Genomic DNA, 23,450 nt, shown 5'->3' on the forward strand with positions numbered 1-23,450 from the left:
AGTTAGTACTACATGAATCCTGTGAGTGAATGTGTATTCTGTTTGTACCTCTTGTAGCAGCTGAACTTTGGTTTCGAGGATTTCCTGCATGTGGATGATCTCCTGCTGCCGCTCCGCCAGGCGACGCTGCAGCTCTGCTTCATTCTGATTGGACAGGCTCTCGGCTGTTGACCTATGGGGTTGTAGTTTCAGACAAAGTTTAGTTTAAGCACATAACGTCTTCTCTCGAAACATTATTTTTGATAAGAGGATTCCTCTTGAATATTCATAAGATGTCTAAAAATAGATGTTTTGAAATCTTTCAGTTTGAACTCAATGAAGATGATTACTTGGTTGGAGAGACCCTAAAGTCAGTGAATAATAAATGCATGCAATAAAAACAGCTGACTTCAGAGGCAAGTTTATTTCATTGGCTTCTTTTCCCTCGTAGACAGCAAACACTCCTGATTTATTCATGTCTGATCAATTAGATCAGGGTGTCATTAACATGAATCCCAAAAGACTCACAAGGTCATAATGTATTCTGTCTCTGTACTCTGTACTTTACCACAAAATCTGATACTTCTTGGTTACATATCAGTGCGTGCAAGTCATCAGAAGTAATAGGAGTTTTATAGGATGTTATTTTTGAATTGGTGTTGAGTCACTGTCACAGTAGAACACAGAACATGTGCTTTAAATAAAACAAATCTGTAACACAAGTTTGGAAATTGGCATCAATGTTGAGCTTGTTTTTCAGAGTTTTGCTGATAATGCAGAATTCAGCTATTTCCCCAAAATGTGACCTCTTTCTCTTGACTGTAAACCACACTGGAAAGAACTCAGAGACTCATGCAAATGGCTAAGGAGGCCATCATTTTTTGAAGTAAATCCTGTTTGAAGACATTCCGGCTTTGTTTAAAGATGGATGGTGCAAAACGTCAATTGAGTCAGTCTGACACAACCATTTATGATGCTGGTGTAGCACTAACCACAGCTCAAATGCTATTAGATTTGGCAGGATTGCTCGGTGTAGAAAAGTGGTTGCAACGGCACAATATGTCAGTTTCACAACCAATGACAACCAGTTCAAGATTGGACTGGATTACCAACAGCAGATGACGGTCGGCACGCCTCCAACATCGAGAAACAGACAGGAGCACCGACACCAGAGCAAAGCAATACAGTGCTGTGGACAGGGACGGCAGAAAAATATATTTTAGCCGCCTAAAAGAAAGGCCCACGTTTAAGTGTACGCTATATTTACAATATTTTCTGATGGTGAATTGAACTGAAAGTGAAACGTATCTATACTGTTTTTGTCATCTGACCCTGTTGGCTTTGGAGAGAGCATAGATAAGTTTCACTTTCAGTTCAGTTCCCCATCAGAAAGGAGAAGGAACGAGCTGTCTGACGGCAAGATAAAGCGGTGAAAATATTGTAAATATAGCGTACACATAAACGGATATTGATTTTTTTAAGTGGGCCTTTCATTTAGGTGGCTAATATATTTTTTTCTGCCGTCCCCGGCCACAGCATTGTCTTGCTTTGCTCCGGTGTCGGTACTCCTGTCTGTTTCTCAATGCTGGGGGCGTGCCGATCATCATCTACTGCAGGTAATACACCTACTATGGATAGGTACCTCATACAACCCCACTTCAAAACACCCGAACTATCCCTTTAAGTTTGATTGATTGAACCAATTACAAGGAAATGGCATGAAATTAAAAAAGAAGAATAGCATTTTTCAGGTTTATCCAAGGATGTAATGAACCAAATTTGGTTAAAAATAGATTGAATTTGTACGATAATTGATGAAAAAAATGTGTATGAGTCAAAAAATTAAGTAGTTTTCAGGGTTTCCTTGAGGAAATTGTAAACATCCAGATTCTGACACATCTCCTGCAATTATGTTTTATTTCAGTTTTTTTTATGATGTTAGCGGAGGTGGTCTGCGTGTCAGGTGAGGTGGCCCACCTCTGTGGGAAACCCTGGCTTTATAGAAGATCACATGGTGATGCTGGATCTGGACCCATACAGAGACCTAACCACGTGTTTCCAGGCCCATTCCAGGCCCTAACTTTCTACCAAATTGAACTGAAATCTGTTTGCATGATTTTTGAGACATTCGGCTTACAAACAGAGAGATGGAGCAGAAAACACACTCTCCTCGGCGAAGGTTAATAACAGAAGACTTAAACAGAGGGAACTTTGTCTCCAGGGGAGAGGAAACATGGATTCCAGAGGGAAATGTCTCTGAGGGCCAGTCTGTCACTACTCCACCTCTCAGCGACTTCACCAGCCAGAAGGTCACACTCAGCATCTATCAGTCAGGCTCTGTTAATAGCTCTAATGATAAACTGTGGCCAGAGAGTTTATTTATGAAACAGCAGGGCACAGAGAGCCTCAGCACTGACCCCAAACTCCACTCAAACATTCACACTCTGCTCCTTTTCATTATTTTGACAAAGTGCTAAATTGACTGATTGAACTAATTTGTGCCTATACAGCATGATAACACAGTGTAACTGAGCTAATGGTGGTTTTCTTACATCCATCTACTAAAAAACTACTAAAGAAACCATCAAACAATGGTAATGGATAGGATTTTTACATGTACTGATTCTCTGCACCATCATTACTTAGATGCATTGTAGAGGGGGTTTAGCATGATGACAAAACAACAAAACACCATGTTTCATGGCTTTATACAATCTGTGGAGTCACCAGTTATTCTTTTCCTTGACACCACTTGCATAAGATCATCTGTGTTCACTAATATAGAGTATTTTGTAACAACAAAAGGTGAAACCACGGGCACAAAATCTCCAGATTAATATTTCAATGTGTCAGTAAAACAAAAAGGATGCGTTGCTTAGACAGCCCAGTGTCCTTGGAAGCACATTCTTATTGGATGACTCTGCAGTCATAATCTAATGCCAACATTGTGCGTCAATGCAAGAAGCATTCATATATCTCTAAAGAACAACAATTCACTGTTCTTAATCAAGTAGTTTATTATTTACCTAAACCCATTCTAAAGGATAATTTCAGCATGTTTACAAACTAGAATTACCACCTTGTGGTTTATTGCCTCCGCCAATTAACCAGTCAAGTTGCAGTTTACGTCCATGAATGTCCAAAATGTCATCACTTATTAATTTTTTCCTGTTAGACATGTGTGTGAAATTGTCATAATTAGCATATGAATTCTTGAGTTATGGCCAAAAATGTGTTTTGTGAGGTCACAGTGACCTTGACCTTTGACCTCCAAAATCTTATCAGTTCATCCTTGAGTCCAAGTGGATGTTTGTGCCAAATTTGAAGAAAATTCCCTTCCTTCATTCCTGGGATATCATGTTCACGAGAATGGGACGGACGGACAACCCAAAAACATAATGCGGCTACGGCTTTTGCAAGTTTGGAGGCATAAAAAACATATTTTGTTACTTCCCTCTGGTGGTGTCTGTCCATAAAGATGGTTTTATGTGTCCAGGTTTTGAGATATCTTTATTAAATTTATCCTCATACAACGGTTCATACGATATCTTACGAAAAAGTTATTCCTCATTTTTTGTGCGTTTTCCTACGAATGTCAATTTCTGCTTGTTACATACATACAGTCTTTTCAAAATAAACTTCCATCTTCACAGAAAACAACTTTGTTAGGTTTAGGCAACAAAACCACTTAGTTAGGTTTAAGAAAAGATTGTGGTTTGGGTAAAATAAATACAGAAGTGGCGTAACCTAAGTAGGGAAGTTATGTGACAAAACAACGTGGATATTCTGGTTTCACGCGGGGTACGAATGCTGGACTTCTGGGGCGAATGTCTGGTGTTTCTTGACCCACCCATCCACCCCGACCGCCTCCCTACACAGCGTTTGTCACTCTTTATACTTCCTCCTTCACAATTATGTGGATTGAATTGATTATGTGGGATATATATACTAACAAAAATGCATTTACTTTTCGTAGGTATAGCTATGAACGGTGTATGAGAACAGCCTGCTTTATTGGAGATTTCTGCCTCCACAACAATACAATGAAGGTGAATGGAAATTAATTTGTAGTGATAAAAGTATTGAAATATGAAAACAAATTAATTTTCAACAGCATCATCTCTATCCAGAAGCAACATCCTGGTTACTCTGGATGATCTACAGAAAATGTTGTGAACAGTTTTTATTGGAACTACTTTCTACCGAAGAAATGAAAACTGTTGACAGTGAGGTCTATTAGTGAGGTCTGATATCTCAAAACCTGGACACAAAAACAAGACTATTTGCATGCTTAGCTACCATTAAGATTGGAAAGACGGTGCATGAAAATGTTTGGCGGTAAACTTTCAAAACTATCGTATACACATTTTGTGTTTTGCAGACTCAATATCATCATACTGTTTGGGGAGTGAGTCTGCAGAGGAGAGGAGTTAAAGGAACGGATACGCTCAGAGACAGACAGCTGCTCCACAGACAGGTGCTGGAGCTCAAATAGTTCCCAACTCAGCAACACAACAAACCACAAGACACCTCTGCCCTTTACTCTGTCTCTACACCCTCCCCCCTTCAAAACAAGCCCCTCTCCTCCTCCTCACCCTCATCCCCTCTTCCTCCTCCGTCCCAGAACACAGAGCCACTTCATCCTCTTCAAAAGCAATTTCGGTGCCGAGTCCATACAAGGCATTCCTCAGAGCTTAGTGTGTGTTGTGATAGCCAGGTGAGTCTACAGGCCAGCAGGCTCGCGTGTGATGAGAGGCCGCCGGGTCCCGAGGGCGCCCGGGCTCTGATGTACTGATGGACTCACGGGAAATAAAATAAAACTAGCGATGAAAAGTAGTGTTTTCGTACTTCTCTGTCAGGTTCCCCTAAAGGCGTTTCAACAAATCTGTAGCAGCACAAGCAAACTTGGACTGTCCTAGAGATGTAATAGGCTACGGGTGAGTGATTTGTTGGACACGTTTAAAGGTTCATGGCCTGGGGGTTTCAAACTAACATGATGATTATGGTCGCTGGGAGTGTGAAGAAATGTGAAACACGATGGTTATCGATGCAGGAAGAAGTCAAATACTCACAGAGCGTTGTCTAGAAGCTGTTGTTTATCCTCTAGTTCCTTCTTCAGACTCTCCACTTCTACCTTCAACTCGATGTTCTGGAAAAGAGATTAAATAAAACAATAAGAACCTGCAGATAGATGAGTACACCACTGAACATTCATGTCTCAGTGGGAAGTCAAAAGTGCATGTATTTCAAAGCACATTCTAGTTCAGATCTGAGATTGTACTGATTTAAAACCAGGATTACAGAGCCAGTATGGAGTAGAAACAACATATTAATTGATGATATAGAAATAATAGGATTTGGTGATGTGACAAAATCACATATGATATTTCTGACCAAAAAACCTTAATAGTGTGACATAATGTGAGAATATGTCAGGGATGACTTTTTCTGCTTTCAGGAGATATTTATAGAAAAAAAGCTTAATGACACTACTTTAGGAGCAACGGATATCAGACGGCTTGCGGTACCACGGTTTTACACTCTGAGGTTCACATTACCACAGTTTCACAAGCATGTCGGAAAACTACAGTTGCCTTCAGGTAACGAAAAAACGCTAAAGGTTCTCACTAGACCGAGTGTTTTGGTTTGTCTACTGTAAAAACATAGTGGAGCAACATGCTGGACTCTGCGAAGAGGACCCGCTCCTGATGTAGATATGAAGGACTTTTTGGGTCTCTTTTTGGCCCATTATCTGTCTCATGCACCGCTGTCAGGATATAGTGACAGTTTTATAAAAAATAACTTCTTATCATATTTGCTCAAAGTTACCGACTGCAGCTTTAAGCAGACAAATAATATGTTTTTCATATGGAGTTCTGCTCAGAGCTACTGCAGAGAGACACAGAATGAGCTTCCCGAGTTGCACGTGCTGACCTGTATTTCAGGGAGCTCTGTATACGACTATAAATAACCTGTAGGGATATCAGCACCTGCTGTATCTGTCTCCCCTGCACCCAGCAACACCTCCACTTTTAACTCTTGGCTCTGAAAGCAGCAACAAACCGGACTGAACCGGCCGTCGGTCGGTGCGCTCACATGCAGGTATCTGCCTGCAGTGTAGATTTATTTTCCTGTACATCAATCTGGAGTTACAGTTCAGCGCTCCTGCAGTGAACTTCATGTCCGTGTGCAGTAGGTCCGATTACTGACACACTGACACACAGCATAAAAGTGTTGCTGCTTCTACCGTACACATACAGGAGGCTCACATGGAACTGAACTAGTGGAGTGCATGCACACTGTGCACGCATGCATGCATGCAAACAGCAGGCCTGAGGGGTTCTCAGGCTGGCACAATGTGGGTCATTGGGTCTATAGCGGACGACAGAAAACAGGTCAGACTGTTACTGCAGGGGCAGTTCTCTCAGCAGACATGCGGGTCTGAAGATACACTACACTGTCTTGTTTGTGTCCTTGGTCTGTCCAAAAACAACAAATCACTGCATTTAAAGCTCATTGTTTTCGGTTTCCACCAATTTTCACTGAGAGAACCCAGATTTGTTGGGTTTTATGTCATGCATTACATAGTTGTCATGTTTCCTTCTACAATAAAACACCGTTGAGCACTGTTTCCAGTAGACAGGCTCCTCTGGGTTAAGGGCAGCTCCGAATGAGATCATACTGGCAACTAATCACATATAGAACAGCTTTCACACCTCTGAAGTGTTTTTGATAAAGCCCATAAAAAGCTTACTCAGATTTGGATACTTAAGACCCAGGGAGCTGTAAAATTAGAAGACATGTTCTAATAAATAGATGCTTACAGTACACGGAGGTGAACATGTGCTGTACTGGTAGCCTGCGATGGCATATAGTTTAAGTATTTGCATGAGGTTGCCACAGCTTCGGTCTCCGGGGATTTTATGACTGTGGTTTTATCTCAGCATGCCAACAGAGCCCCATGACAGTGCTTACGAGTTAGTCTCTGTCCATTGAGTGGTTCTTCTCAAATGCGACGTATTCAAACATGACCATCTTATTCATTGGTGGTGCAAAACTTCCATGAAACAAACATATCGTCATATATTTGTGTCCTTGATGTAAATACTGTTGATGCAACAATTAGAATTGTTAGTGTTTTTGTACTGTTTGTTCCTGGCGTGCTCATTTTAAAAGGGCCTTAAAGCTGCGGTCAGTAACTTTGAGCGAATGTGAAAAAAAGTTTATTTTAATAAAACGGTCTCTATATCCTGACAGTGCATGTCACAGATAATCTGTAAAAAAAAAATCATGTTCTTCTCTGTCCTCTATAGTGCTCCTAATGGCAGTTGCAAGAATTCAGGTGGAATGGGATTTTTCCTTTTGGATTATTGCAGAAAATAAGCTCTGTGGCAAACACAAATTTATGATACTTATTTTGTTCTGTAAGATAATCTCCCACAACTGAACACCACTTTTATGATTTGTGTGTGTGAATGCAATCCCCAGAAGTAAAAAGCTAACGTGGTGATGACATTTAGTAGTCTCATTTAGCCAGTTATTAGCAACCAACTTTTACAAGACATATAAAAGCTTCAAAATTCACAAGTGGGATATTTATTGATGTATTTTATATCATAGAACAAAATGTTAAAATCTCTTAAGCTTGTGTTAGTCACAGACCTTATTTCAGACTTCTAACTAAAAACCCATTCAAAAAACCCATTGACTTCCAGACGAGAGAACCGGAAGTGCTAAAATGCTAACTCATTTCCGGGTTTTAGGACTGATTCCTGTAGCACTCTATAGGCATTACAGTAACAAAATCTCGATTCACATTTGATCAGCGCTGCCTAGTTTGACAGTGTGATCAGAGTTAACAAATTTCTCGAGCAGTGATTGACAGCTGCTTTAGAGACTCCTCGGCTCTGATTGGTTGTTTTTGTTTGGACGTGGTGAAATCTTGCAAATACCATTGGGAGCACTAGGAACACACAGGGGAACATGATTTTTTTCACAGATTATCTGTCTCATGCACTACTGTCAGGATATAGTAACAGTTTTATAAAAATAGCTTTTTTATCACATTTGGTCAAAGTTACCTACTGCAGCTTTAATTTTCACAAGTTGATGAATAAAAATACTCCATCTGAGCTCCGTGGATAAAAGCAAAGAGAGTTCACATTTTTGGTTACTTTGGGTGCCCCATAGTGGCTGAGAGGCCTTTTTAAGTACCTGTTTGTTCCGCTCTGACAGCACTGAGACATACTACAGTCTCTCTGAATCAGCCTCACAGGCCGACACTTCTGACTGACAGTATGTATGAACTGTTACAGAGCAGCCTGAGACCTGCTGTCAGTACTAATAACTGTCAAACACCAAACCTGCAGCTCTGGAAACAACAAGGCCGACTGCACTGCCGAGCATATGACTACAGGAATGCACCAAGTGCATGCACACACAGTGGATTTTGATAATCCCCCTGAATGCATCATTTAGTCCAGCCATTCACAGATTCATGTTGTCACTCACCCTCTTGTGCACGCCATCGCTGCTCTCCTCGAACTTCTGCTGGATCTTCTCCTCCAGGAAGTAGATCCTGAGCTTCAGGCTGAAGTTCTCCTTCTTCAGGTCGTTCAGGTGCTGCGAGATAGTGCGGCAACCGGGGAAACCAGAGTTAGACATGGTGACAGGTGGCTCTTTTGTAGGGGGCATTGCAGCCCCCCATTTAGTACCGCATAATATGTGGAAAGACAGGGCTGAAGAGAAACAGCGACGTCTGACCGAAGAATCCAAATATCCTGATCTGCCCTCTCCTGCTGTCACACATCAACAGGCAGGAACGAGAACAGAGTCAAAACACAAAGTGGACATGAGCTCCTCTCGGTTTGGATTTGTTACAGGAGGGTCGGGGATGGCACACAGGCACGCAGGAGGGGATTATGGGAGGCGGGAGGGGGGAGAGGGATGTTTCCTTTTTTACCACGAGGAAGTCATGCCAAGAATTTTAGGCAGGAGTGTGTGTGTGTGTGTGAGAGAGTTGTGGTAGAAGCCTCTTAACATTCAGACTTTTGACTTCTTCACTTTGACCTTTAATTAGGACGGTTGACTAGAGATGAAAAGAGACATCACAAAAATGGCAGCGTTCAAACACTTAAAATAACCTGTATTTGCATTTATTTTTTTTAAAACTACCTAAAAAGCGAAGGCAGATGAAGTGGTATTATCCCGCCACAAAATCTCATAGGGAGTGAATGGTTGGGAACTGCACACAGCTGTTGCCATCCCGTTGACATTGCTCTCTTTTAACCCTGACCATCATTTTTCCCTAACCTTAACCAAGTAGTTGTAGTTGCCTAAACTTTACCAAACTTAAACATAGAGAGGTGACAGATAAAAAAAACAGTCATATGGATCTTTTTTATAATGATTTGGAAGGCACTAAAAAAGGATCTGTATTGTTGTTTATGTTGGAGGACTTTTACTTGTACTTCTGTGTGTTTTCACACTGTAGTTTTGGGACTTTTACCTGAGGCAATAGGAGTGTCCTCCACCAACAACAGGAGAGCAAACTAGCATGTTGTGCTGATACTGATGAAGTGATGCTGTTTAAAATACCCTTAAAAACCCATTTGTCAGCAACAGAAATGTTTAATTTCATTTGGTGAAGTGTTCTCTGGGCTTGCCTAAGCTAAATCTGAAGACATTTTCAAAATCAGTCAAACCTATTGGTTGAAAAGTGAATTTTCCTTATCATACTATAGTTAGTCTTTGGGTACATGGGACAAGTGTTTTTTTCCCCAAAGACTAACTATAGTATGATAAGGAAATGGCTGTATGTCAGAAACTACAAGGGGCACAATCAAGTATTTGGTATCCATGAACTCATAACAAGTTGAATATCAAGGATATGTACACATATGCAGTGTTAAAATAAATACTTTGTATAGAAAACAGTTAATAAACTCAATGTGAGCGTTTTTTCCTAATTTTTCAAAAATCCTGACTATTAATAAAAGTGTGATTTTTTTCACGTGACCTAAACATTTCAAAGTTGCCCAAGCATGCCCATACCAGATTTCAAGAATTTTGACCAATCAGAACAAATATAGTGTCATTTTTCCTTATCATACTAAATAAAGTGTTTGGGCACAAACGGGTTTAAAAAAGTAGAAGTACCAGTGGAGTTTTGTTCTTCTGATACAAAATAGCGATGGGTGTATGTCCTAACAGCCAGTGAAAAACCTGACAGCTCGATCAACAGAAACCACCGTATACACAGAGAGGAGACCACTACATGGTCTAATTATACGATAAGATGGAGGCCTATAGAGGACAACTGGTGAACAGTTTGCTTTTACTGGCTGAAGATAAGCCTCACTGGGCTGAGTGGAACTGACAGCTGCTGGAAGCACCACTAATATAGAGTTAGAAGACAACCTGTGAGGGAGAACAAGAAGACCAAAAAATGCCATTTCTCCTTTTCAACACCGTCCTTTTTTTCCTTAATGGAAAATGTCATATGGTCAAGGGAAAAATGGGATGGAGAATTCATAAAGAGTTCAGCGAAGACAACCACAACATTACAAAAAACAAAACAAATCAATGAATGAAGTATGTGCATCTCATATTGCTGGAGCAAGGAACTGTGGGATGGCAATGTCTCCTTTTATTTCATGACTCAGTGTTTGATTTGGCGATTTGCAGGTCAACAACGTCTAAATGTCTAGGTTAAAACTGGGTCAAATTTGATTTAAAGAGGACCTGTTATGCTTTTGTGCTTTTTTCTCTTTCCTTTAGTGTGTTATATAGTTCTTTGTGCATGTAAAAGGACTGCAAAGTTACAAATCCCAAAGTCCACGCCAAAGGGACTTACTCTTCCTCACAAAAAACACTGCTCTTGAACTGCCTGAACTTGCTTGAAATCCCGCCTCTTCTTCCGTAACATGGTGATGTCACAAGGTAACACATTTCCATAATACCTGCCTAGCGGTTAGTTTGGCATGCCCTCAAACAAAGCTAGTTAGAGCGGAGCTGGAGCGGAGTCTGAAGAGTTTGGTTTGGTTGACCAATCACAACAGAGTGGGGCCAGCTGACCAATCAGGAGCTCAGACAGAGCGTTTCAGACAGAGGGTGAAAAGAGGTGCTGCAGCACAGTCGGTATGAGAAAAATAAAGCGTTTTTTGAACATTAAAGCATGTAAACATGTTCTAGTAGAAACCCAAAATACAACCTGAAAATAGCATAATAGGTCCTCTTTAAAACTAAATATAACCATTGATTTCACAGCATTTAAATGACTGTGAAAAATGAAAAAAGTTTTCATCCTCATTCTAGCAGAAAAAAAAGCCAATTCAATGCAATACGACAGCCCTTAACTCCCAGGTATGATCCTTGTTTGCAAACGCCTCATGAGGTGAATCAGTCTCTGACCAGAGGGAGGCGCTAACGCTCTACCTGAGCCCAGAGAGTCTCAACGTCTCCGCAGCGATCCAGAGGCTATTTCCAGAAGCTGCTGCCCTGCGGCTGTCACTGAGGAATGCCGAAGTGGTGAGACATTGCTGATCACACATGCAGGGCCGTCCAATGTGCTGCTGGCACACGGAACGAGACTGACTGACGGCAGATTACAGCTACACACGAGCACACGGCTGAACGCAGCAACACATGTTGTATCCACATTCTGCAAATACGAGAGCTACACGCATATACAGTAGAGGAGAAAATATACGCAGATGGCTTGAATGTGAAGACACATAGAAAATGCTGCACAAACACACAATTAAGACCTCCATGGGCCCCTAATCTCAAAGGACCCCGACACAGTTTGTCCTGTCTGTCATGTTTAACACTAATTTCTCAGTGTTTCTTTTAAAACCTCATTTTGTGAAACACTAATATAGACCACAACATTATGACTGCAGATCTGCGTAAAATAACCACACATCTGTTTCTCGTAGGGCCCACATCCGTCAATAAAACAACGATAGCTGTCATTTCCCTTCCATTTAATTTAGTCCCATAATTTAGCAATTTTCTAAAATCCGAACAGATAAATTATAGCTTGTATAGGATGTGGGAACAACGGTGTGAAAAGTGTGGATTTGGATCTAATAAGAACTGCTACATTGAAGCCTTTACACAGTAAAAACAGAGTAGAAACAGAGGGATTACCTCTGGAGTTAAACCTTGTATCACACAAACACTTGAACATCCTGTTTCAGCGTTAGCAAACCCCACTTCACATTCAGAAATGCATTTTAAACCTTTTTGAACACAAAGAACTGCTGTTTCAATAAACACTAAAGACTAGAACCAAGTGGCATAATTTGCTAATTTGAAAAGGTGGATTTAGTGTTGATTGACTCTTTAATAATTTGTTACATAATTTGTTTGACATCAAAGATATGCCAGGCAAGTGTGTAGAGCAATGAGAAGAGAAGCTGTCAGCAAAGCAACTAGACTAGAAACTTAAAAAAAATCAAACCATGCATATGTGGATAATCAAATTAAGCCTCCTCTGTTTAGTTCATGGCTGCATCTAATTAGTTGAATTATAGATTAATCAATTATTTTTACTTTATCAATTAATTGTTCAATCTCTAAAATGTCAGAAAATAGTGAAAAATGTCCATCACAATTTCCCAGAACCCAACGTGACGCCTTCAAATGTCTCGTTTCATCCAAAATACTGTATACTTTACAATGATATAAAACACAGAAAAACAGCAAATCCTCACAACTGAGAAGCTGGAATCAAAGCGGCGACTCCTCTGGTTGCAAAAAGTCCGATTGTATAGAAGTCTATGAGAAAATGAGCCTATTTCTCACTTGATTTATTACCTCAGTAAACATTGCAAACATGAGTTTATGGTCTAAATTGCTAGTTTCAAGTCTTCTTCAATACAGCATGATGTTCATTTAGTAAATTATGGTCCCATTTAGAGTCAAATGGACCATAATTCAGGGTATGCTTTAGGGCGTGGCTACCTTGTGATTGACAGGTCGCTACCACGGTGTTGTCCGGTCTGGGAGTTGGCCGTGTTTTTGTCTTAGAACTTTAACCTTTTCACAGTGTGTTTTCAGTTCATGAAAGTTAATTATAACCTTTTTGGTCACCTAAAAATATCTTGTTCAGCGTGCGGTTGTACTTAGTTCCACCCTTTTGTCACTTCTGGTTCCAAAAAGACAACATGGCAACGGCCAACTCGAGGCTTCAAAACGGCAGTCGACAAACCAATGGATTCCATCACGATGACTACATCCACTTCTTATATACAGTCTATGTCTGCACTCCTGGGTGCACCTGAGAGCACCCTGATGATCTGCAAAAACACAGACATGATTTGTAAATTTGTTAACTGTATGAGTATTGTTCATTTGCCAGCAACCTTGTGAATTTTAAAATCCCAGCGTGTCCAAAACTATGTAGACAACTATGTGGCCTCAACCCCGTCCAGCACCTTTTGGTATGAACTGGAAAAACTGGAACATCAAATACCAGATGTCTACATACTTTTGGCCACATACAGCGCGCATCCAGAGGTCCACATCTAAACTCCAGACACACTCACAGAGTCCTCAGAGGCCCCATGATGGAGCACCATTGGCTGACTTCTCAACACATTAGCCAGAGCGATTTGTCAATAACCAATAATCAAGAGAGACGGGCCCAAAAATATATTGCTGATGACAACACTTTATAACAGTCTCAATTTGACAGAGTTTGAAAACACAAAACCGCAATAATTCATCCAAAAAAATCAAACCAGATGAGATTTCTGGTTTGTCATCTGTTCTGGGATACATGTTGTAAGAGGTAATCAGTGATTGAAGTGGACACACACACACACACACACACACACTGATGGCCAAAAATGATCATGGGAGTTAGACACAAGTGCATCACCTACACTGAAAACTGAAGACCAATCTGGAGTCGACGAGAGTTGGAGAAGAGAGCGCGACCGCAGCGGCTCATCCAGAGGTCACGCACAGAGAGAGAAGGCTGAATTTATTACAACACGACGTGCCCGTGAAATGAAATCATCCTAATTCTGCAGGACTTTTCCAGCATGAGAGCATAATCTAATACGAGAGAAGGGGGGCAAAAAGGAGCATTAGAAAATTTTTCCAGGCTCACTATGCTCAAACTTCTACCCCACTGAGTCCTTTTTATTATTTGGGAACAAACTCGGACCCCGTTATTAGAATCAGAAAGGATTAAAACCTGAAATTTATGGGTACAACAACAAGGGAGGATCCAAAATAATTTTCCACTGTCCCTTTCCCAATTTCTGCCCATTTGCATGCACCACTGAAGGCTGTTTTGTTGCCATGACAGTTTACTAACCCCTACCCTCTGCTTCATCTTTGTGTCAACTCCAGAGAGGTTTTAAAACCATCTCTACAGGAATAGGAGTGTAATTGGGAGTTCGCATGAGAGTGTGTGACTCTGTGGGACTGTATGAGTGTGTGTGCTTTGGATTGGCAGAGCGCTGGGAGTTTTCCCCCTTTACCGGTAACAGGAGCTCCTTGATGCCAGCTAGCTCGACATTTTCCAGCCATGCTCTCTGGCAGTGCCAAAACCCCCTAATGCAATTCTGCAGAGGGAACGTCTGATTGTGTTTATTGTGCTGCCACGGTCCTACGGTAGACACGGTGGTTAGAAAATATCATTTGTAAACCTAATTAAATCATCAAGAGAGCCACTAAAAATATCCCCAGGAGCTAATTAAAAATCGTGGACAGATAGAAATAAGGAGACGCACTGTAGAGGATCCAGATAAAACCTGCACACTGAGTGGAATTCATACAGAGCCGTGAACAGTTCAGCATATTTACTTGCATGCCTATTTAGGGATGTTACGATACCAAAAATGTAGTAGTCGATACCAATAACAATGAAATTCCACGATTCTCGATACCAATTTATGCTACAATAAAAAACTAAAATAAAACAATAAATCCCATGTACCTCCACATACACCCCTTTATTACCATTTGCATAATGGTGTTTGTTAGGAAGTTAAACAGGTCATAATTCCCTCCCTATTATCTATTTCAAATTGCTGTGAAAACATCTCCTTCAAACAACTGGATTTATTCAAATTTCTCGCCAAAAACTACATTTTACAAAGATTACATTTGATCACACCATGATAATGTTAGAATTTACCTTCACCCAATATTATTTTTTACTGAACAGAGACTGAACACATCATAATGTAAATCAATGGCACCCCCATGTTAATGTTAGCAGCAAGCTCCGTGCAGGACTGTGCCGTTTACCGGCTGCAAACAGCTAACTCTAACTAGCTCTCATCCTGCCGATTTCAACACAGATTTGTTGTTCACAATGTAGCATGACCTAGGAAAAAATAGGTTGTGTCCCCTGGACACGTCGATAGTGACTTTACTTCATCCCAAACACATTTTCAATGTGCCGTTAGTCTTGAGCCCTGACAGTACCTAAGGTACCTGCAGTAGGCTACTGTAGAAAAACTAATATCGTCACATTTTCAAAATGTTGGCATTGGCACCGAAGTATCGCTTCTCGTGACATCCCTACGTCGATTGACACCAATCTTGTGTCTGTTTGTTTAGAGCTGGATGTGGTTAGCCTAGCTTAGCATAACGACTGGAAGCAGTGTGAAACAGTCAGCTTTGCTCTGTCCAAACATGTTCTGTCTTGTTTGTTTAATCCATACATGAAAAAAAAGGTAAAAATGACAATTAGTAGTTTAAGTTAGGTAGTTTAAGGGAAGTTATGTGCTGGTACCTTCATGCCCGTACAAAGACCAAAGACAAATCTTGTACTCAGTAACTAGAAACTTCCCGCTCACTATCGGTCACTATTCTCACCTTGATGTTTCATCTTTAGGAACATCGGGTACTTGATGAAGGTCTAAAGGTTCAGACTATAAACAAAGCAAATTTTAGAGTTGGAGTAAATTGCATAAAAAGCCAAGGCAAAGACAGAAGTGGAGGCGAGTTCACCCTGGGTGGTGTGGACTGAGGGAGGATGCTAACTGAACATTTTTTAGATTGGCACTTTCCCCAAGTGATAATGTCTCCAGTTCTTTAACGTACACAGATAACAGAAAAAGGAGAGGAACCTGGAGGAAAATAATACAATGAACTTGAGCTCCAGGTCCGTTTGGAGAACAGACAAAGGCTGAGGCTGTCAACACACACACACAGTCATCAGCTATAGTTTACAACGAACCTCTGAACTGTTGGTTCATTGACTGTTTGGGGTGAATAAATGCAGACTGCACAAATATTCAAAGAGTCAAATTTGCACAAAGTAATGCAGAAGCTCACTTTGTGCTCAGTCTCAACACCTCAAACCTGCAAAAGCTGATTTGTTTTTGGCCACCCGGGGGCATCAAGAGTGAACCAACCAATACTGTAGTTACATTTGAATAGAAACTATTGAGTCGGGTGAATATGAGGGGAGAGATGAGTGATACAGTTCAACTAAAATTAGGCTTTTGAGTCAGACACTTCAAGACATTAGGTTGAATATTCAGAGAAAAGGAATGTTGTGTGTTTTCACCATTAACAAAACTGCAAATACAGCCCAGCGCAGACCAGTTCGTTCTATATTTAAAACAATAAGATGGAGTGTGATGATTTGAAACAGCATTGAGTCACTCAGCCAGCTGGCTACTGCAGAGGTCACACTGCTGTTATTAGTGAGTATTAAGTCTGACCACACACACACACGCTGGATCCATATAACTGAGATTCATTACAAATGTTCATAATAAAATCACACTCAATGCCAATGTCCCTGCAACAGATTACATTACAGTTCACCCTTAAAATAGATTAATGAGAGAGTGAAGGCCACGTGCTACTGTTCTCACACACCGTTAACCAAAACTAAATACATCGAGCAACTTTTAACAAGTGTGTAAAATAACCCAATTTATTTTTCTGAGATGGAACTATATTTATTTCCATTTTGTTTTCCAGTGAATAATCTGTTCTCCTCACACCACGAGGCTCATAATGACGGACTAAACAGTTGGGCTGACGTTCAGAGAAAACACAGCTCAGTGTTTTGAGATTTATTTATTGGGAAAATTTATCAGGCAGAAAATTTAAAGACTGGCTGTCTCTAAAGCGAAGCCCGCTGAGGGGCGAGAGGGCCCGACCAAAATACAAAGTGATGTAATGAACTGCAGGCTAACATCAGTCTGGACTGTCGGCAAATAAACGTATTGCAAGGTTACAGCTAGAAGCACAAAAAAATCTAACTGTGTAATGCAGAATATAAGAGAGAGTAGCTCTAAATAAACTAGAAAAGTGCATTCAGTAGACTACACTTGGACATCTCACACAACAGATACACTCTCATTAAAATGAGAGTGTATCTCTGTTAACCAAACACACCATAGAATTCCCACTGGCTGCTAACAGTGAAATAGCTCTATTCCTACCGACATAAAAAGAGCATGGATAAGTCGCTAAATTTGTCGCTAGTCGCTTTTTAGAAATAAAGTTGCGAAGAGGCGTCTGAAAAGTCGCTAAATCTAGCAACAAAGTTGCCAAGTTGGCAACACTAGTAGTGAGAAGTCAGCAGTCTATGGCGGTATAAAACAGTCAATAAAATAGTTTTTTCAAAAAGTTTGAATCACTGCAACCAGAAGAGGTCCTTGAGCATACAGTCATAAATGAGCACAACAAATATTAGGGTGATGGGTCATGTAGTATGCAAGATTAGCCGTGGACAGACAGACACAGAGATGCATGCACACTCACGCATGCACACACGCTACCAAATACATAATCTCCTGGCGGAGATAATAAAAATGAACAGCATTACTAATCAAACTTCATTAGTGAATATGCTCAACAAGTGACTTCACATCAGTAAGGGAAACATTATAGAACTTACAGTTGGTTTGAAACGTTGCCCTAAAAATGTTGTAGCTGGATCCTTAGCTAGTGTGCCAAGTATGCCATTAATCAGGCACAGTTAACTGTTTGAATCTGTTGTGTGGGACCAACATAAAAAAGCACAGTTGCGAACAATGAACAGCTAACCATCCGTGGTAAGCTGTTGCTGTGCATTAAGCCATTTTTTGGTGAAAATATGAATGTCTTGAGCCTACTAAGCACACTGATGTACAGTGGAGAGGTGAATAATACAGCTGGAGTGGTTTTAGAAGTCTTTGTGGCATTTTGATATTCAATTCAATTAAATTTATTTTTATATAGCATCAAATCATAACAGAATTTATCTCAAGACACTTTTCATATAGAGCAGGTCTAGACCGTACTCTATAATAAGAGACCCAACAAGAGATGCACCATGAGCATGCACTTGGTGCAACAGTACTCCCCTTTAACGGGTAGAAACTTTGGGCGGTTGGGTTGAGAGAGAGAGAGAGAGAGAGATGCACAGAGTTGCAAAGCAACCACAATAATAGCACAACAGCTATAAGTAGTAATACAAATAGGACTAATAACAATAATCAATAGCGGTGGATGTAATAGAGTGATAATAGAATAATCAGTAATAATAGCCTGAATAATAATATAGAAATATTACTACTAATAATAATGTCAGTAATAGTTGCAGTAATAATAATACAAATAAGGCTGATAATAATGATAGCATATTGAATCCATTGTGACTACAGCCATATCTGCAATAAGCTACCATTGCCCTTGCCAATGTATCAAGTTAAATCACCTCTTTGAAGCAAAAATCCCATAAACATATTGCTATTTAACAGTCCTGCTTATTTATTTGCAACATTGCCCACAATGGTCTAATAAAACAAGAGGTATTAAAATAATGGCAAATAAAACTCCCTGACAAATCTCAACCATCTCTGTTTACGACATTATCTTGATTATATCTTGAGTGAACAGAAATACAATAAAAATCGTATTAAAACAATATGAAAACATGATCTCATGACTTAAATAAGCCCCATTCAAAACTCCCATCGGTAGATCACGTATTTTAACCTCACAAACAGTCATAGCTGCAAAATCAACAAGTCGTCCCCCACAGGACGCTCAGTTGGTTCAAACCGCAAGCCAACAAAATAAATCAGGGCTAATAAGCAGTTTTCACTTCTATAATGGGAACTCAGAAAAATAAAACGTCTCAGGAGACTTTTACAGATCTCTGTGTGTCACAACCGTTGGAGACAGAAGACATTACAGGGGGTGGAGGATAACTGATCGTAGACTTCATCTGCCTCCTCTCACTTTCCCTCACTCTTTGGTTTAGATGAAAATCATTCCCAGATGTGGTGGCAGCAGCTGTATGTGAGTGAAGGATGGTGCGGTGTGAAGGAGGTGGCAGTGGAGGGTCTATTGGTGGGGAGTCTTCAGCTCAGTGCCAGCCTCCCATCAGGATTTTTTGGGATGGATCTGCACCGATGGATGGAGTGTTTCGGCCCGAAGGCTGCTCGATGCCTTTTCCAGTCCGTCTGCCAACGTTAATGCGGTAAAAAAAAACAGACAAAACAAACAAAAAAAATACCCGACTATGTGACGTGTTAGCTTCCAACAAGTTAATTTACAGACGTTACGCTTATTTTCGAACCCTTTAAATGGGGTTTGATGCTGTGCGAAAGCATAATGTGCATCCCGTAATGTGCATAGCGAGGATTAAACTAAGTGTTGCACATCAAGATGAGGTCAAGACGAGTGCGTTGCATGCAGCCTGCGGCGGCGGTTTTCGGTGGGTCGCGCGGCTGAAAAAAACCCTGGCTGGCCTCCGTGTTTAGCTGCAGCGCTCTCTGCGTTTCCATGGCTATTTACTCCGAGCACCATTGTTTTGCTTTAATGATGCCAAGAGAACAAGAGGCATGAAGCAAAACAGGATCTGAATCTCTTTAACAGCAACACACTGACTCCAGACGTTCTGGTGCAGACTGCGGCTGCAGAGCGAGGCCCGAGCTGGAAGTGGATTATTCACCTCTTCTCCACAGCGGGGACAAGCGAGGGCCCGGGCCAACTCTACTTTATAACACAGGATCAAAAGCACTGTTCATTTATGTGGACCCGAAGCCTGCCGGCAAATCATCTCGGCTGACATGGGGGTTCTGAGAGAAATCACATTAAAATGGTTGTTTGGGATGAAGCAGCGGACATAAATAACAAGCAAACTCTGTTTTTGCTCTGTAAGGTTCTGCAGCAGAAGGTTTTAGGGTACATATCGGTGTTCGCTGTTCGGCCAAAGTCTTCATTTTGTTCTACGTGACCTGAGGAAACCAGGACATTACTGCTGTGAATCTGAAGTTACAGTAACTGAGGTTAGGGAGCAGGTCCACGGCTAAAAAACACTTCTAATCGCATGTCAAACATAATTTCCTCCATACACATTGCTTTTCAGACCCATTCATCCTCTCATCTCTGTTTTTTTATCCCCTCTCTTACCCAATATTGTGCATGCCTTGAGGCTGGCTCCAAAAGCTAGTCAAACCCCATAGACCCCCATGTTAAAATGCCCAACTTTACAGCAGTAATAAACATGTTTACAGCCTGGTACAAAAAACGGTTTTGGTCTCTATAGATAATTTCCCTGTTCATGACAACTGTACAGGGGGTTGATTTTTATATAACTCATCCATTTAAATTGTATTAAGGCTTAAAGTTGGGCATAATTGAGAGCGTGGCCGCTTTGAGTGACAGGTAGGTGCTGTACGATGATCCACCTCTTTGCCTCTTAGCTTCACCCTGCTCTTCAGAATACTATGGGTGACGTCACGGAGACTAAGTCCATATTTTATACAGTCTATGGATCTACCCCTTTCTCACATCCATCAATCCATCCTCAACGTCCCATACATCCCCTTCATCCTTAAACCTTTAATCATATAATGTTGTGGCATGGTTCTTGCTAGGAAACTGTACATGCTGTGTGTTCAATGATGCAAATTTGGTATCTTTTTGGTCTAGATACCCTTTTTCAATGCCTTACTTTACATATTTCTATGTGTGTGTGTGTGTGTTCATATTGTCTTTTTGTCTTTTGGAGAATTATTTCGCCGTAACAAATCAGTAGAGACTGACGTGTCCGTCAACGTCATTTCAGTCGATACAGATGTGGCTTCAGGTACTAAGAGTACTTAACATTTATATGACGATCAAAGGAATAAGTTGATTTTAGAGTTTTTATTTCTATAAGTTAACTTACAAAAGCTTGTGCAGTTGCATCAATCTCATCCATGCTCTTTGCTATTTTTGTATCCATTTTTGTGTTCTTATTTTCTTGCTCAGGCACAGGAGGACGACACTCAGTCTTTATCCCACCTACAAACATTTGGCTTGGCTGTGTCTCCAGTTGGTGGAAACTGACGAATTACTGAAAAAACTCTGAGGTGTGAACAGCAATTCAGGAGGTCTGGAGCCAGGCTGCATTTTCTACAATGACCTGCAGTGTTCAAATGTATCTTAACACAAATAACTATAGGCTATACATATGTTTATTAAATAACAGTAAAAAATTAAAATGAGAAATGATTTAAACAAGTGAAATACTCTGACCAAGCAATCGCTGCACTTCACAGCTTTCATAAGTCGTTGGTGCTATGGACACAAATCAGCTGGTTCTCCGAAACTGAGGTTCAATACACAGCTGTCTCTAAAACTGTGAATCATAGAAAATAAATAGGATGAGGTTGGTTTGCAGTGGAAACCACAGTTTTCTATATTCGACCAACCAGTCACGGGCTAAAAGGTTACAGCTACCATAGTGTGTGTGGAGTTAACAGTCTATTTCAGTTTAAACCACATCTGATGTCATGTATTTTGTGGGGGACAGGGAGTCATAAATGCAGTATCTGATTCAGGGCAGCCTGGGTCATTTCTCCCTGCTGGCTGACTGAAAGGCCTTCTGGGGCTAATCAACAAGAAGGCCCATCCATCGCTACAAAGGCTGTATTTTATATCACGCAGAGTGCCTTCACGAGATACACAAAGATCACTCCCTGCCAGGTGGAACCCAAGCTGGACAGGCCCGGTTTTACTGGACGGGTGATTTTAAAAGGCTGGAACTGACTCCAGGTCTGCGGGAGCGCGCGCTCAATTGGATCAGGATCAGATGTTCCGGCACCACTTCCCCTCCTGACCCAGGCTGTCTGAGATACCTGACCCCCGGAAGTGAGCGCAGGCTGTGACCGATGGCCCGTAGCCCGGAGCTGGAGTTGATGGTGCAGTGTGATACTCCCAGAGAGAGAGGGAGGAGAGAGGGGAGTATGGCCTGGGCTCAGGCAGCTCCTGGGGCTGAAACACAGCTGCTGCTGCTGCTGCTGCTGTTGATGATGATGATGATGATGATGATGGCTGCCAAAGAGGAAACCTTGTCAATGCAACACTGACGGGTCAGTGCAACCTGTGTGTCATTGTCCAAGTTTATAGAATGAGTGGATTTCTAGTTGACCTCCAGGGATATAGTATGTCTACATATACTGTATCTGATTCTGTATGTGTGCATGAACATTCCCGTGCCTGTAGACATGCTGACCTCTCACCCCTGTATGTATATCGGTGTATTAATTGCACTGTTTTGCCCCGACGGAGGCAGAAAAATCCAAAATCGGAGCCAACAAACAGCTTTTTCTGGATGCAGATCTGACGCTCTTTTACAGTGCCGCCTGCGTTCCTCCTTCATTCAGAGGTGTGAGCGCTGTGAGTCAGCCAGACAGGAAATTACCTCATCCAGGGACTGAGGGGATGGGGGATCAACACAAAGATAAAGGCAGAGTGTACTCAAGAGGAGGGGGGGTTAAAGGGTAATAGGAAAGAAGAAAGCTGAGATCAACAGAGAACGAGGGGGGGGGTGCTTTACAGCTGGGGGCCAATATGTGCATCCAAATCCAAATGTTTGTGCTGCAACTTATAGCTGATTAAAACAAATGAAGAAGTTTTGATAATCAATTAATCATTCCAGTCATTTATAAAGCAAAATTGTGAAAACATTCTCTGGTTCCAGTTTGTCCAATCTGAGGATTTACTGATTTTCCACGTTATCAATTGCATAGCGTCGGCTTTTGGACTGTTGGTTGTACAAGGCAAATGAAGAACATGGCATTTTCATTTGAATCGTGATTCATTTCATGATTGTCCATAGTTTGAATTATGATTTATTGCAAATTAATTGCTAAATTTGTATCACTTCAAAATGTACCTTAAAGGGAGATTTGTGAAGTATTTAATACTCTTATCAACATGGGAGTCAACAAATATGCTTGCTTTATGCAAATGTATGTATATAATTATTGGAAATCAATTAACAACTCAAAAAAATTACAAATATTGTCCAGAAACCCTCACAGGTACTGCATTTAGCATAAAAAATATGCTCAAATCATAACATGGCAAACTGCAGCCCAACAGGCAACAACAGCTGTCAGTGTGTCAGTGTGCTAACTTGACTATGACTTTCCCCAAACTTCATGTGATTATCATAAAGTGTTCATGTCTGTAAAGGGGAGACTTGTGGGTACCCATAGAAC

General features: G+C 41.0%; 1 protein-coding gene across 3 annotated transcripts in view; it reads right to left on the reverse strand.

The window, feature by feature from the left end:
• Window positions 1–23,450, reverse strand: part of pde4dip (phosphodiesterase 4D interacting protein) — a 125,245-nt gene that overhangs the window by 54,366 nt on the left and 47,429 nt on the right. For all 3 annotated transcript variants that reach the window (XM_074636370.1, XM_074636368.1, XM_074636369.1), the window contains exons 4-6: window positions 8,491–8,601; window positions 5,052–5,128; window positions 49–172 (exon numbers count right to left, since the gene is read on the reverse strand). In XM_074636370.1, the coding sequence (XP_074492471.1) occupies window positions 49–172; window positions 5,052–5,128; window positions 8,491–8,601 (312 nt within the window). The remainder of the gene's footprint in view (window positions 1–48; window positions 173–5,051; window positions 5,129–8,490; window positions 8,602–23,450) is intronic.

The sequence above is a fragment of the Sebastes fasciatus genome, chromosome 5 (genome assembly GCF_043250625.1).
Source record: "Sebastes fasciatus isolate fSebFas1 chromosome 5, fSebFas1.pri, whole genome shotgun sequence".
Lineage (NCBI taxonomy): Eukaryota > Metazoa > Chordata > Actinopteri > Perciformes > Sebastidae > Sebastes > Sebastes fasciatus.